This window comes from Colobus angolensis, unplaced genomic scaffold (genome assembly GCF_000951035.1).
Source record: "Colobus angolensis palliatus isolate OR3802 unplaced genomic scaffold, Cang.pa_1.0 Scaffold214, whole genome shotgun sequence".
Classification (NCBI taxonomy): Eukaryota; Metazoa; Chordata; class Mammalia; order Primates; family Cercopithecidae; genus Colobus; species Colobus angolensis.
In genome coordinates this window covers 6,216,992-6,232,594 of record NW_012115311.1, presented here as the reverse complement: position 1 = coordinate 6,232,594, position 15,603 = coordinate 6,216,992, and the positions used below count along the sequence as shown (strand labels likewise).

General features: G+C 37.7%; 1 protein-coding gene across 3 annotated transcripts in view; it reads left to right on the top strand.

The window, feature by feature from the left end:
- NBEA (neurobeachin) overlaps positions 1-15,603 on the top strand; it is a 763,072-nt gene that overhangs the window by 718,785 nt on the left and 28,684 nt on the right. For all 3 annotated transcript variants that reach the window (XM_011943032.1, XM_011943033.1, XM_011943034.1), the window contains 3 exons: positions 8,928-9,017; positions 12,609-12,801; positions 14,667-14,738. In XM_011943032.1, coding sequence (XP_011798422.1) covers positions 8,928-9,017; positions 12,609-12,801; positions 14,667-14,738 — 355 coding nt within the window. The remainder of the gene's footprint in view (positions 1-8,927; positions 9,018-12,608; positions 12,802-14,666; positions 14,739-15,603) is intronic.

Sequence of the window (15,603 nt, the reverse complement as noted above, 5' to 3'; positions counted from 1 at the left end):
AGACATACACATGACCAACAAGTATATGCCAGGATCATTCATCATTAGGGAAGTGCAAATCAAAGCTACAGTGAAATACCACCTCACACCCATTAGGTTAGCTACTATCAAAATAGAAAATAACAAGTGTTAGTGAGGATGTAGAGAAACTGGAAACTTTGTGCACTATTGGTAGGAATATAAAATGCTACCACTGGTATAGCTGCTAGGAAAAGCAATATGGCAATCCTTCAAAACTTAAAAATAGAATTCCCTATGACCCAGCAAATTCTACTTCTGGGTATATATCCAAAAGAATTGAGAGAAGGGTTTCAAAGAGACATTTGTATGCCTTTGTCCATAGGCGCATTTTTCACGTTAGTCAAAACTTGAGGCCAGGCACGGTGGCTCACACCTGTAATCCCAGCACTTTGGGAGGCCGAGGCAGGCACATCACAAGGTCAGGGATTTGAGACCAACTTGGCCAATATGGTGAAACCGTGTCTCTACTAAAAATACAAAAATTAGCTGGGCATGGTGGCGGGCACCTATAGTCGCAGCTACTAGGGAGACTGAGGCAGGAGAATCACTTGAACCCGGGAGGCGGAGGTTGCAGTGAGCTGAGATTGTGCCACTGCACTCCAGCCTGGGTGACAGAGCGAGACTCTGTCTCAAAAAAGAAAAAAAAAAAAGTTGAAAGCAACCCAAGTGTCCATGGATGGATGAATGGATAAACAAAATGTGGGGTGGTGTATGTGTGTGTAATGCATTACTAGTCAACCTTAAAAAGGAAGGAAATTCTGACACATGCTACAACATGGATGAACCTTGAGGACATTAATACTAAGTGAAAAAAGCCAGTCACAAAAAGACAAATCCTGTATGATTCCACTTCTATGAAGTATCTTAACTAGTCAAAATCAGAGAGAAAGACAGTGGAATAGTGACTCCCGGGGACTAGAGGGAGTGACGAGTTTTTGTTTAATAAATATAGCATTTTCGTTTTAGAAGATGAAAAGAGTTCTGGAGATTGGTTACACAATTGTGTAAGTGTACTTAACACTACTGAACTGTATTCTTAAAAATGGTTAAGATGGTAAATTCTGTGTTATATATATTCTACCACAATTAACTGTTTTTTTCAAGGATAATGAAGAGAGTTTAATAATGGTTCTGTTTACAAAGGTATAGACATGGTAAAGTGGATGAACAAGGGAAAGTGACAAGGAAAGAGAGCCGTTCCCAGAATCTGGCAAGAAAAGTGTTTATCCAACAAGAGCTGTGGCCTTAGGTAGAGGAGTACCGGCCAGGCACTGCCAAAACGGGACTTGGCAGAGCGGGGCCATATAATCCTGTCTCCACTCCTGAGCTGTGTCATTGGCTGAACCCACCGGGAAGGTAGAGAGCAAGGGAGCACAGGTCTATGGAGGCGCATCTTCCAGAGCCAAGGAAGGTGTCCAGCTCACCCGTCTGTTCCCCCTGGGTTGTTCCTTTCTCTAAGCTAAGAAGACTTATTTAAGGCTTCCAGGCTTGGGCAGCCACAATCAGCTACATTAACATGCACTCATTCTTCCTACCTGAGTTGACTTATACTTATTTTAAGTGGAAAAATTGAGTGAGCTTTTCATTGATGTCATTGACCTGATTTGGACAGAAAATATTCTGGATGGAGCATTTTCTTTCTGGAGGAAATGGTGCTTACTTTTTCACATTCATTTGTAAAGTCAATTATGTAGTATCACTATTATAATTCAACATGCCAGGGAGGAAGCAGGGATCAGCAAGAGGGTAAGTCACGTCATTCTGCTTAGATTTACGCGAAAAGAAAGAACCAAGAATTCAGGCAGGTAACTGGACAAATCAGAATCCCTCCCTCAAATATTGTCCAATAGCATCTACTAATTAAGGCAAATGTGGTCTCTTTTTACTCAGATTACCAAATATTTGCTTAAAATATTCTAGTAATTTTGCCGGGATAGGTTTAGCCTTAATGCAGTTGATGGTTAAAACAAAAGGAAAAATATTTATTCTTCTATTTTGTGGTTTCTATGAAAAACTAGAAGCAGTTGAATATAAAATAGCATTTTAATGTTTTATGTAGTTTAATATTTATAAAGCAAGAAATAACAAAGTACGGATATTATTTGCTTGATTTATTTTGCTCCTGTTTTTCCAGCATTAAAAAGTAATGCTTTATATGATCTCGTTTTATTACAACAATAAACCAGGAGCAAAAGCTTATCAGTTAAAATATAGTCTACCATTAAGTAACCTTTCCTTTTATCATTTCAGACTTAAAATTCCGTTGTTTTGATTTTTTTCCTATCTGGCATTGGTAGAATTGCAGGTGGAACAGAAAGATGATATCAGTCATGTGTATTTTTTTATTTTGTGTCAAACTTGTATTTTTTGGTTTAAAAAAGAGTACTTTTATGTATTAAAAGCCTTGTAAGTAAGAGCTATACAGTGAGATAAACAAAATGCTAAGGAAACTTTGAAAATCTTTTTGTGTTTTCTCAAGCAACCACTTTTACTACTTTTTTCTTGAATTTTCTGAAAATTGTTAGTGAATTTACTGGTATTTGGATGTAGTTTGATATTTTGCATTGTGGGTAGCATATCCTATAGTACTTTATAAAATGCTGATTTTTCTGGAAAACAATTTAAAAGTTTATACAGACCAGGGAGATGGATGAATAGCTCATTTGAGAGCCTATGTTATTAGCTCCTTCGTGCTGTTTGTCATGACTATGTAGACCTGATGGCATTTCATCCGAAAGATAATACTGAACTACATTTACCAAAACAACAACAACAACAAAACAGTTGTAATCGTTCTATGGAGAAAAATGTAAATGGGTTTAAATCTACCTGCAATGTGGAAAAGACAAGATTAACCAAAGTTTTTACCTACCACACACCAGAGAAGGTATGGCTTCTGAATTCTGGCTTCCTTGTTCGCCACTTTTAATTTTACCTTAGTAGGAAGTCTTTTATATTAATAAGCAAATGTACAACACGTGAGCACACAGTATATTTATCAATTTCCTCTGCTGATGATTTAATTCCAGGTATGTATGTTTATTCATAGAGGAGGTAGAACTTTCTTGGAAGAAAAGCCAAAAAGGAAAGAAAACAATTAAGCAAGAAAAAACAGAGGTCAAAGGAATAAGGCATATGTCACATCATAGCTAACACACATGCCCCTTTGGGCCATACCCATGCATAGTGGCCCTGACCTATGAGGAAGAAGAAAGACTCAAGAGAACTTAAGTAAGAAAAAAGGGGACTCCAATGAAGATGTCATAATTTTGTAACTTAGTAGGTGGGTCCCGCAGAATTGTATAAAAGGAGAGCCTGACCAGACTAAGGAATGGGATAATCAGGAAGAATCAGGAAGAATCAGAAAGTAGGAAGAGGACAAAAGGGAAAGTGTCCCTAATAGAAACTTTTCCTTAATGAGAGCTCTGTTTATAGATAAGCAGGTAAAACTGAGTTATGTGTCATATATGTGTTTGCAATCTGAAAATTATGTATACTGTTCAGATTTACTTATTTTGTTTGTGTATAACTCAGTTCACATTCATCTTTACTTCTCTGCCTATACCTACAAAATTCCATGTTTTAGGACTTCCTCAAGGCGTTCAACCTGCCTGTTTCTCGGTGGGTCTTAGCTTGAGAGAAAAATAAATGCTAAGCGCATGATGTCGGTTCAATAAATAGCGAAACAATTTTTACAATAAGTAAGAATCCATATAACAATTAAAATTTAACACTCTTTAACTTAATTTTTATTTCTACTTTAACAATTCCAGGTAAGGAAATACTAACTATAATTATTTTATGAGACAATTGAGTTTTGATATATACAAGTTTTATTAATAATTTATCAGTACCCTAAAAGACCACACAGTGTAAATCATTACTTTATTTACAGCTTCAAGCATTACATTTTGGGTTCACAAATACAGAAAATACACAAAACCATTTTGGAGAAACAGTTTGACAGTAAAACTAAACTTACTCCTACCCTATTACTCAGCACTCCCATATCTAGCTATAGACCCTCCAAAAACTGGCTGCTAACCTCCATCAAAAGACATGTACAAGAATCTTCTAAGCAACTTTATTCATAATAACCTGAAACTGTTAACAACCCAAATATCCATCAACAGGAGAACCGATAGATTGTGGTAGGTTAATACAGGGGGAATACTATACAGCAAAAAAAAAAAAAAAAAAGAACACACTACTGATACATACAAGATTGAATCTTGCAGACATTATGTTGATCAAAAACAAAAACAGAAAATATGTAGTGTATAACTCAATTTATCAAAAACTCAAGAATAAAAAGTAATTGATGATAAACAGCAAAATAATTATTAACTTGACAGGGTGATGGGGCTAGGTAGGGGGAATAATTGGCTGGGGAGGTACACAAGGTTACCACTATCTATGTATTCTCTCATGTAACCACCACCCAGACCAAGATATGGAACCTTCCAGTTCCATTCCAAAGTCCTCTGTCCTAATCTAGGTGGTGGTTTAGAAGAACTGAAAAAATGTATAAACATACATATATACATTCATCAAGCTATACACTTAAGATTAGTGTACCTTATACACTTTTAAACCTTAAAAAATGAGAAATTTGAATAAATAAAAGTGAATGCGCATAATAAGCTTAACTGCAAGATACTAAAATCAGTGATTTCTTAATAACATTAAGAAAGAATATTATTTAAGTACAAGCAACTCTATATTTTCATGTTATTCTACCAAAGTGGTGTCTACCAATGGATGCATGGTCTTTCGTATTTGTAAAACATCAAAGGTTTTGTTAGCCACATTTGTTTTAAAAAATCTAGTGGTTTAAGCCTATTACCTATACTAGTTTTGTATGAAATATGTAAGACTCATGATACCACTGTTTATTTAAGTAAAAAGTTACTATGATGTATTGATTCTAAGATGCACACAATTTTCATATCACAGCACTCCAAAATCATAATGTGTCTTACAATCAATCAATCATAGAGCATAGTTTAATTGATAGTATATTTTACTTATTAATAGTACATAAAATAATGGAGCTTCTACTAACGGATAACATAGGTTTAGTGAAGTTAGACTGACATTTCCAAAGTTTTAGTCTTTTTCCATATACATTATACATGTTCATGAGCTCATGTGTTTGATGTTAACTCATTATGTGTTTACTGGAAAGTACAACAGATAATACAAAGCAATTGATATCTTGTAATACAAATTAAAGTTTTAATTATTATATTTTAAAAGGATTCACAAAGCCCAAAGCATATAAGAATCAGACAGGGAATAGATGAGTGACACAAGCCATGGCAGTGCCCAGGTCACGTGAGTGGTGGGCATTACAAAAGGGCAGGTGTGCAGGAATGCTGATGTGGTACTGCCTGATCTGCTAATTTTTTAAGAGAAGCCAAAAAATCCAATTTATTGTATACCATTTACTGACCTGTAAATTTGGGCTCAAATAGAAACTATGTCTGGGAGCTGAATCTAGCCCATGGGATGCCAGTGTGTGACTTTGGGCTGAATGTAAGCTCTTTGAGGGCAGAAATCTTTATCTGTTTCATTTGACCAGTATCATTAATATCTAGAATGGAATCTAGTATATAGTAGGTACTCAACAAATACATGTTTTGTGAGTAAAGTTAACATTAAATCTCTCTGACCCTTGCAGACCAATGTATAGAGAAATAGATACGTGTAGAATTTTTTAAATGACATTTCTGGATAATATAGAAGGAATTCATCTCACAGTTCCAGTAGTTTGTTGTTGTTGTTGTTGTTGTTTAGCTTCAAAGATTTGGAAATTTTTAAGGGAAAATTTCTATATGGCAGAAAACCTTTTCGTGCTGTTGACAAGTTAATTCTTACTTAATCTTCAAACCTGAGCTCTGTCGTTTTTCCTAAGAACCTATTCCTCTTCCCCTCTGTCAGTCATCTGGGCTCCCAGGGCAGCCTGGGCTTGTCTCCCCTGTGGTCCTGCTCCCTACCATGTATGCTGACACACTCATCATCTTTATTTTGGGGGCTGCTGACTTCCTGAGGGCAGTCTGGTATCTGATTTTGTATCCCTTGGCATAGAGTAAGCATTCAACAAATGTCTGTTAATTGTTTTTGTGGTATTGAATTGTAAAAGGAAAAAATTCGGAAGTGCTTTTCTTTCTCTAGACTAGGTTTCAGTTTTATACAAATGCCCTACTTCTATATTCAGCAAATATTTTTAGAGCCTCTGGTAAGACTAAGTCACAGTCCTGACCTGCAGACATTCACTCTGAACAAACAGACATACATAAATAATTGTGTGTTAAAATCTATAGTAAAGGAGAAAAATGTGCTGTGAGAATATGCAGGGCATTCATTATGATTTAGGGAGTCTGGGAGGTGAAGGATTTAGGTCCCTGCCCAAGGTTAGCATTCGGGGAGGATTTTCTCCTACATAGAGAGTAGCTCTCAGAACAACTACTTCCTTGTAACAATTCATGGGTTGCAGAATGGGTTCTGCGTGTCACCAGGCAAGCCTCCCATGCACAGGACCTGCACACTTGACAAGAAAGTCATTGATGACTCCCTGAAAGTGGGAAAGGACAGAAAATCTTACATGGGGAGCAGGTGAAGAAAGATAGTAGGCGTTCACTTCCCCCTCAAATGTTTTGGTAATGACAAGAAGTAGAACTTAAAGGAGACAGTATGCTTTTCAGGATCAGAAAGATCTGTACATTTTTAAATCAGAGGGTAAGGAATTACTGGAAGGCAGGATTACCAGATAGCTAAAAGGTAAATACTGGACTGAAATCCTTTGGGTCATGAAGGCATGCAAAGTAGATCACAAGGAAGAGGGAGTCAGTGTAGTCTCAAAAGAAATAAACGTTCAGTGTTGAGAACTGACTATCTTAATGAAAGGATAAGGTTAGTCACAATCTTGTCTTTATCCTGATGCCTGATTGGGGAGCTCTTTTAAATATATATGCATATGTACTCTGCCTTAGTCCAAAAAGGTCAGAGTTGGGACTCACTGAAGATAACTGCACAGAAGATTTCTAGAAATTTTATCCATTTCATAACATTTTCTAGAACATTTTAATACTTTCCTTTAAGAAACAAAACTAGAGTCAAGCAAAGCATGTTTGTTGACTCATTCCTTCAATAAACATTTAAAGGCTGCCTACTAAGTGCAAGACACTGATCTAAGAGATTAAAACATGTTTAATTTTACCCCTGACTCCTCACTCCCACTTGAGTCCTTTTTCTGGGAAGTCAAAACAGGACTAGCAGTATCTGTTGTTAGAGAGACATTTAGTTGTTAATGATATATGAAGCTAGGTATTAGACATTTGCTAACCAGGGCAGCATTAACAATAAAATTACCACTTTTGTTTCCCAAATAATTCTCAAGAGTTTGTTATTAAAAATGTGAACCTAACCAGAAATGGTCTGTTCCCCTTTTATGGGGAAAAAAAGTAGGATGTAAATGCATCATATGTGAATAAAATTTAGTTAAATAGTCACACTTTACTTATGAGTGGACACCATGCAAATAAATGTATACATAAAAATTTGACAGCACTTAAAGAGATTTAATAATTCATCCCATTGCCTCTGCAGATAAAAGACCCAAAGTCCCATTTACGCGATGGCTAAAATATGGCAGATAATGATGCATTCACCTTTAATATTGCTAATAAATTTGCAGGTTCACATTTTTATTGATAAACATTTTCTTGAAATGCAGTGTAGGAGGACAGATTTGTAAATTTAAGTACTTTATAAACTAGAATTGTAGATAGCAATGAGATTAGTGGTGGTGCTATGTGAAGAGCCATCTACCAACTGACCTGTGCTTCTACAAGCACCTAGGTATGATTTTCATATTTCACTTTTATGTGCAACCGAATTGCATACAATTTAGGGAAAAAATTAGCATGGTAGCAGAGTAATGATCATACTAAATATCATGCTTCTCCTTGTTGACATAAATTACGTATAATATTTCAGAAAAATATTTTTGTCTAGCTTAATATATTGAAAGATTTTGCCTATAGAATTTATGTATAGAGGAAATACTTAAGTGTCTTTTAAGACTGTCTCTTTGACACACACAAGAAAGGTATATTGTACAGTCCAGACAGTTTGAGGGCTAAAATTATTTTTATTCATTGGAAGCTATAAAATCTCATTTCCAGCTACATAGGCTTTAATGAAATAGTGTGTAGCTCAAGATACAGAAAGATTTCTTTTTTGGGTGAGTTCTCTCTAAACTTTCAGGGAAAAAATTTGAGAAAAATGAATAATTTATACCTTAAAAATAATATTCCAGAATTCATCTTAAAATAGAATAGAAAGCTAAAATACATTTTTGTAACGAAAGTTTTGTTATATTTAATTACTCTATAAAATCTTGGTGTTCTTTCTACTGATTGTCCTCTGAATTAATTGGAGCCTATAACTTTCTGAATTTTATTTTGTATAATTGGTAGGCTTTATGTCTCGTTCTTTTTTTCCCTGTTAAGATTCCAGAAACTTATTTCATTAGAGACCCCCATACGTTCCTTCTTACAAAGGACTTTATTAAGGTATATGTGCTGTATTTAGTGTGGAAAGTGTTCTTTGGTCTTTAGCTGCATGCATGTATTCACAGGTTAGCTTTTCCACATTTAACCCCAGCTTCTGGAAATAAGAATAGTGACTGGGTTAACTGAAGCATGTTTGGAAGGAGAAGCAAAGCTTGTCTACAAAATACTAACACTTGGATGATTCTGCACCCTGAGAAAAGAGCACCCGTTGAATTTTCTGGACTTTTTTTCATGGCTGACTTGGGATACACTTGCATTGTCAAAGAGTGTGTTGGCCTCTCTCTTTGATGTATATTGATTATGACAATCACCCTCCTTCCCCTGCAGGCCATGGAGGCACAGATACAGAACTTTGGACAGACGCCATCTCAGTTGCTTATTGAGCCACATCCGCCTCGGAGCTCTGCCATGCACCTGGTAAGACATATCAGCATGTTGAGGTTTTTTTTTCTTTCCTTTGTACCTGGGAATAGAGCATATAAAATAGTGATTTTAACAGCATATTTTAAAAGGCTTCTCGATTTATTGGTTAACTCTTCAGCCTAAGTACAAACTAATACCCTAGGGAGAGACCGAGAAGGGAGTGTAAATCTACCTTTAAGTCTTACTTAAGCGATCCCACTTTTGGATTAAAAAAAATAGCCATCTTCTCTATGTATGCCTCTCCATAAACTCATTCATGCACACACAGGCATAGAGACACACACTGACACCAGAATTAGACTGTATTTGTAAATTACAGTGAAAAATATATTGCAGACACAATATGATATTGCCAAATTTCAGGGCAAGATACAGTAGGGGAAGTAGTTCATTTGAAGAAAAGGAAAGAAATATAAAGGTAATTTACGGTTATTGCAGAGAGGTTGTTGAACAGAGTGGTTAAGAGTAAGGGCCCCAGAGCCAGAGAGGCCAAACACCATCTCTGCACTAGCTAGTAAATGACTTGGGCAAGGTATTTAACCTGTGTTTGCATTTCAGCATCCGTAAAATAGAGGTAAAAATAGTACCTACTACTGAGAATTGAATGATTCAATACTGTATAGCACTTAGACCAGCACCTGTCATACAATAAGTTCTTAATAAATGTTAGCTGACATCATCATAATTAGCTACTGGTTAAACCTCTTATTCCCCCTTTTCTAAGGGAGTCATATTCTTTTCATTTTGATCTGAATTAAAAGTTCATTTCCATTTTTAAAAAGTTTCTTTACAGATTATTAGCAAATACTAAACATTTTCTTCTTTAATTTGAAAAAGGTAAAATTTTTATGAGCAATTTCTTTAGAATTTATTTTTTAAACTGATTTTTCACTATTTTTTTTAACTGAAGTAAAAAATACTTGAAGGTAAAAATGTGTTCACAAGATGAACTTCAAGACAACAAGTACTCTAATTTTAGAGTAAAGAGCTCTGGAATATGGTCCATAATATGTGTGTAAACAAATGTATAAGCTGTTATTTCGTGATGGAAGTATTAATCACACCTTTCATTTACTCTGTCATTTAACGAATTTTTATTGAGCCTTTTCTGTGTGTCAGATCTGATGCTAAGCACTGGAGATATGGTCACAAATACTTTCTCTAACCTTTCAAGAAATCAGTAGTCAAACTTTTGGGAAACACATAAAAAAAAAAAAAAAGCATTTAAGACAGAGTCTCACTCTGTCACCCAGGCTGGAGTGCAGTGACGCAATCTCGGCTTACTGCAACCTTCGCCTCCCAAGTTCAAGCAATTGTCCTGCCTCAGCCTCCTGAGTAACTTGGATTACAGGTGTGCACACCACCCCTGGCAAATTTTTGTATTGTTAGTAAAGACAGGGTTTCACCATGTTGGTCAGGCTGGTCTCGAACTCCTTGATCTTGTGATCTGCCCGCCTCAGCCTCCCAAAATGCTGGGATTGCAGGTGTGAGCCACTGCGCCTGACCTAAATGCATTTGTTTTAAACCTTTTTTTAAGATAGGGTCTCACTCTGTTACACAGGCTAGAATATAGTGGCATGATCATGGCTCACTGCAGCCTCAAAAACTCCTGGGCTCACACAATCTTTCTTCCCCAGCCTTCTAGTAGCTGGGACTACAGGTGTGTGCCACCATGTCTGGCTAATTTTTTTAAATTTTTTGTAGAGGTTGGGTTTCGCTATGTTTCCCAGGCTGGTCTTGAACTCCTGGGGACCCTCAGTCTCCCAAAGTGCTGGGAATACAGGCATAAGCCGCCATGGCTGGTGTGTGTTTAAACTTTTTTTTTTTTTTTTTAACCTTCCTACAACAGCTCAGGCAAACAGCTTCATCCCCCTTGGTTAGTCACTAATGAACTCTTTTGACTGCAGTTGGTCCTTCTGTGTGACCTAACAGAAAGGTTTGCACCAAGCTCAGGCTGTTGCCGTATAAACCCTCAGCCACATTGTAGACACAGAGATGTGGCCTTGGAGCCTCACCATTTTTAATAAACTGTCCAGGAGGATATCTCTAACACTTTATTTTATGAAATGCTTTGGCAGAAGACTTTTATTCCCGTGTTAGTTTTCTGTGTTTAATAATAATAATGAAAATATTTATCCTGGAGATATGCCCAGTCAGAATTCATTACTTTCCTAGGGGAAGTTGTTAGAGACTGAATTGGCATGAAACTGTTTATAAAGAAAATCTAAGCTTTCTAAGTTCATCTAGCAGAGAATTCATATATACTGCAAACCATCATGAAACATGTATGAAAGCTAAATCATGGTTATTTCCAACCTCCCTACTTTATGTTTTTAATATGGTGGTATTTGTAGTGTTTTGTAGGACTTACAGTATCTACTTTCTGTCAAGTCATATGCTAGATGTTTACAAAACAGAGACTAAAAACAGAAAGAAGAAAGCACGTGCACACATGATGGGGAACAACACCACTGGGGCCTGTCGTGGGGGTGGGGGTGGCAGGAGGGGAGCATCAAGAAGAATAGGTAATATACGCAGGGCTTACTACCCAGGTGATGGGTTGATCTGTGTAGCAAATCACCATCACTCTTGTTTACCTATGTAACAACCTGCATGTCCTGCACATGTATCCTGGAACTTAAAATAATTTTTAGAAAAAGAAGAAGAAAGAGCATTGGCCCTCCATAAGCTCCCAGCCTAGAAGGGAGAAACAAGGCTTCAACCATAAACAGTCAGTGCCAGAGCAGAACCTGGGGAGCACTGTGCCAGGGAAGCGCTCGGCTGCTTTATGGAGGCTATTATATTTTAATTATTTGGACTGTAGTCATGACCCCAGATCAGCCAGATAGAAATGAAAGTATTAGTCAATTCACTTTATATTTCATGTAAAAAATGTGAGTCACTGATTTGACTGACTTTCCCACCAAACTGATTTTTAAGCTGCATTGAATAACTGTGTTACATCGTGTGGGTGTGTCTGTGAACTAACTTTTCACACTGCATTGTGGCAATACTTGAATTGAGGCTGGTCTTTAATGATTCTGTGTCCCTGTTTTAGTGACTTCACATAATTCTTATTCTCTAGTCTCTGTGCCATCCCCAAGTCAAAGCTGCTCGATTTGGGGCAGACATTCACCGGTATGAAAGTTTAGGTGGGATGGGCGCGGTAGCTCACGCCTATAACCCCAACACTTTGGGAGACCGATGCGGGCGGATCACGAGGTCAGGAGATCCAGACCATCCTGGCTAACACGGTGAAACCCCATCTCTACTGAAAATACAAAAAATTAGCCGGGCATGCTGGCGGGCGCCTGTAGCCCCAGCTCCTTGGGAGGCTGAGGCAGGAGAATGGCGTGAACCCGGGAGGCGGAGCTTGCAGTGAGCCGAGATCTCGCCACTGCACTCCAGCCTGGACGACAGAGCGAGACACGGTCTCAAAAAAAAGAAAAACAAAGTGTATGTGGCCTTTCCTCCTTGTGTGTGCTCGTGCTAGCCTTGTCTGTTTAACCTCATTCTCACTAGGCCTTTCACTAACTGCGTTATTCCTTTTGTCTTCCTCTGTTCTCTTCCCTTTCTATTCAACAGTGTTTCCTTCCACAGAGTCCGCTCATGTTTAAAGATCAGATGCAACAGGATGTGATAATGGTGCTGAAGTTTCCTTCAAATTCTCCAGTAACCCATGTGGCAGCCAACACCCTGCCCCACTTGACCATCCCCGCAGTGGTGACAGTGACTTGCAGCAGACTGTTTGCAGTGAACAGATGGCACAACACAGTAGGTATGTGTGTCTGAGCAAATCGCTTACTAAAGATTTCTTAAAAGCTACAATGAAGGTAAAAAAGTGTGCTGGGATTAGCTCATATTCCACATTATCTACAAAAAACAGCAGAAGAAATAAATAATTGTCAAACCCAACTAAGTGACTCCTATCTGTCTTCTTCATTTCTGCTGTATGTTAGTGCCTCATAGGATGCTTGGATCATAGTTAAGTACTCAATAAATATTTGACAACTTGAAGCAGTTCTACCAATAATTCAGGTCCTCCTACTCGATTCAGCTATTGCCTAACTGCAAAAAAAATGCACCCCACTTTTTTCCTATATCAAACAGAAGTGAGTTTGAATATGGGTTTCTGTATGCTGGCTTCAAATCCTCTTTTCTCTTTATCAGTAATTTACAAGCAAATATTTGAATGACTATTATGTGTCAAGTAGTCCTAAGCACTGTATATACAGCAATAAACAAAACAAGCACCAGCTCTGTTTTTGCAGAGCTTAGAATCTTTGCAAAAAGACAAAATGTAAATTCTCCAGTGATTTCATGTTTCACATGTGTTTCTCCAAAGTCACTCCTGAAAGTACCAGCCAATACATCTTGAAGCGACACAAAGCTGTGGCAAACATTTAGACATATTGCAGGAGTTCAAGACCAGCCTGGCCAAGATGGTGAAACCCCATCTCTACTAAAACTACAAAAATTAGCGAAGCACAGTGGCAGGCACCTGTAATCCCAGCTACTCGGGAGGCTGAGGCAGGAGAATCTCTTGAACCCGGGTGGCAGAGGTTTCAGTGAGCTATCGCGCCACTGCACTCCAGCCTGGGCAACAGAGTGAGACTTCATCTTGGAAAAAAAAAAAAAAAACATTTAGACATATTGATCCTTAACCAGGGCAGAAGTGGATGTGACCAAAAGATTTAGTTGGCCCAGTTCACCACTTGAGATCTCCCAGGAAGCCGAGGACTCCCCCTGTCTCCAGCGTTGAGTAGCTGAGCCATGCCGAAATAACCTGAATCTTTCTGTTCCGCTGACCTCTACATTGCTCTAAAAAATACAGTGATTTGTACCATAGCTTTATCTCCTAGGAGTTTCTAAGTGCACCTATTTTAAGGTTATTGGTGATATTATTAACATAAGGTAATGCTACTTCCATTCAATCAGAGATAGGCAGCAAATATCTTAAGGAAAATTTATGACTATATTATTATCAGGAGACAGGCTCTAGAAATGTTTTGCATTGAGAAAAACTATAAAGGACTAAATTATTTAAAATTGTTCAAAAGTGTTGTATATATTATATAATCATGTGTGAAAAAACTATGACTAATGAACTTCATCAAGCCCTAAACATTAATCCTCTGAAAGTAGCTTTTAGTGAGATTAAGATTTTAGGTGTGGCCCAATTTTACACCTTCAATTTACTTGTCATATGTTGAAAAAAAGCCCCCCTTGGATGGGAGCCCCAGATTCCTCTTTCCTGCCCCAGGTGAGCCCAGGCTCATACCCATCCCTGCTTGGAAGCATAGCTCTTTCATTGATTTCTAGGCTGATTGATTGCTCAGTAACCTTAGCTTTTTGATGGGTTCAATAAATGTTACGATCTTCTATTTATCCAGCTTTTTCTCATCATTAGAACAGAAAAAAAACTCTTTCCAGCCTTCTACATCATAAGTGGAAACCTGAAGTCCCTGAAGTGATTGTTTTGAAAAGCTGTCTACAGAGACGCATAGTAAACTGAATCAGAAAAATTTACCAAATAATTTTTAAGCAAATACGCGTTTTGTAAAATCATCATCAAACACTGCCCATTAGGAAATTCCTTCTTTCTGAGAATTTTATGTTTTTCTCTCTTTTTTTAATCTTTAGGCCTCAGAGGAGCTCCAGGATACTCCTTGGATCAAGCCCACCATCTTCCCATTGAAATGGATCCATTAATTGGTATGTTAATAAAAAAGAATAAATTTTCATGGATACTATCCACATATTCATGTATAGTTATTTTTCATAAGATAGTTAATTTTTTTACAAGATTAATTTCTTATAATAATATCAAATTATCATCAAGGAGCTGTATAAATCATAGTATGACATATAAGAACTTTTTGGTATTAAAGCAATTGTTTCTTGATATTTTTGGAGGTCATTTAAGTTGGTTATAAATAAGGCAAATAATTCCAAACTGTATCTTCTTTCAGCCTAAAATGTTCTCTAACAGCTCAGTATTATTTAAAATATAAGGATTCAGAAAGATTTTTAAAGGCTAGGAGAGGGATAACATTAGGAGGAATGCTTAATGTAAATGACAAGTTGATGGGTGCAGCAAACCAACATGGCACATGTATATCTATGTAACAAACCTTCATGTTGTGCACATGTACCCCAGAACTTAAATTTAAAAAAAAAAAAAAAGGAGGAGCGGAGCAAGACGGCCGAATAGGAACAGCTCCAGTCTCCAACTCCCAGCGTGAGCGACACAGAAGACCGGTGATTTCTGCATTTTCAACTGAGGTACTGGGGTCATCTCACTAGGGAGTGCCAGACAGTTGGTGCTGGTCAGCTGCTGCAGCCCGACCAGCAAGAGCTGAAGCAGGGCGAGGCATCGCCTCACCTGGGAAGCGCAAGGGGGAAGGGAATCCCTTTTCCTAGCCAGGGGAACTGAGACACACAACACCTGGAAAATTGGGTGACTCCCACCCCAATACTGCACTTTGAGCAAACAGGCACACCAGGAGATTGTATCCCACACCTGGCCGGGAGGGTCCCACGGCCACGGAGCCTCCCTCATTGCTAGCACAGCAGTCTG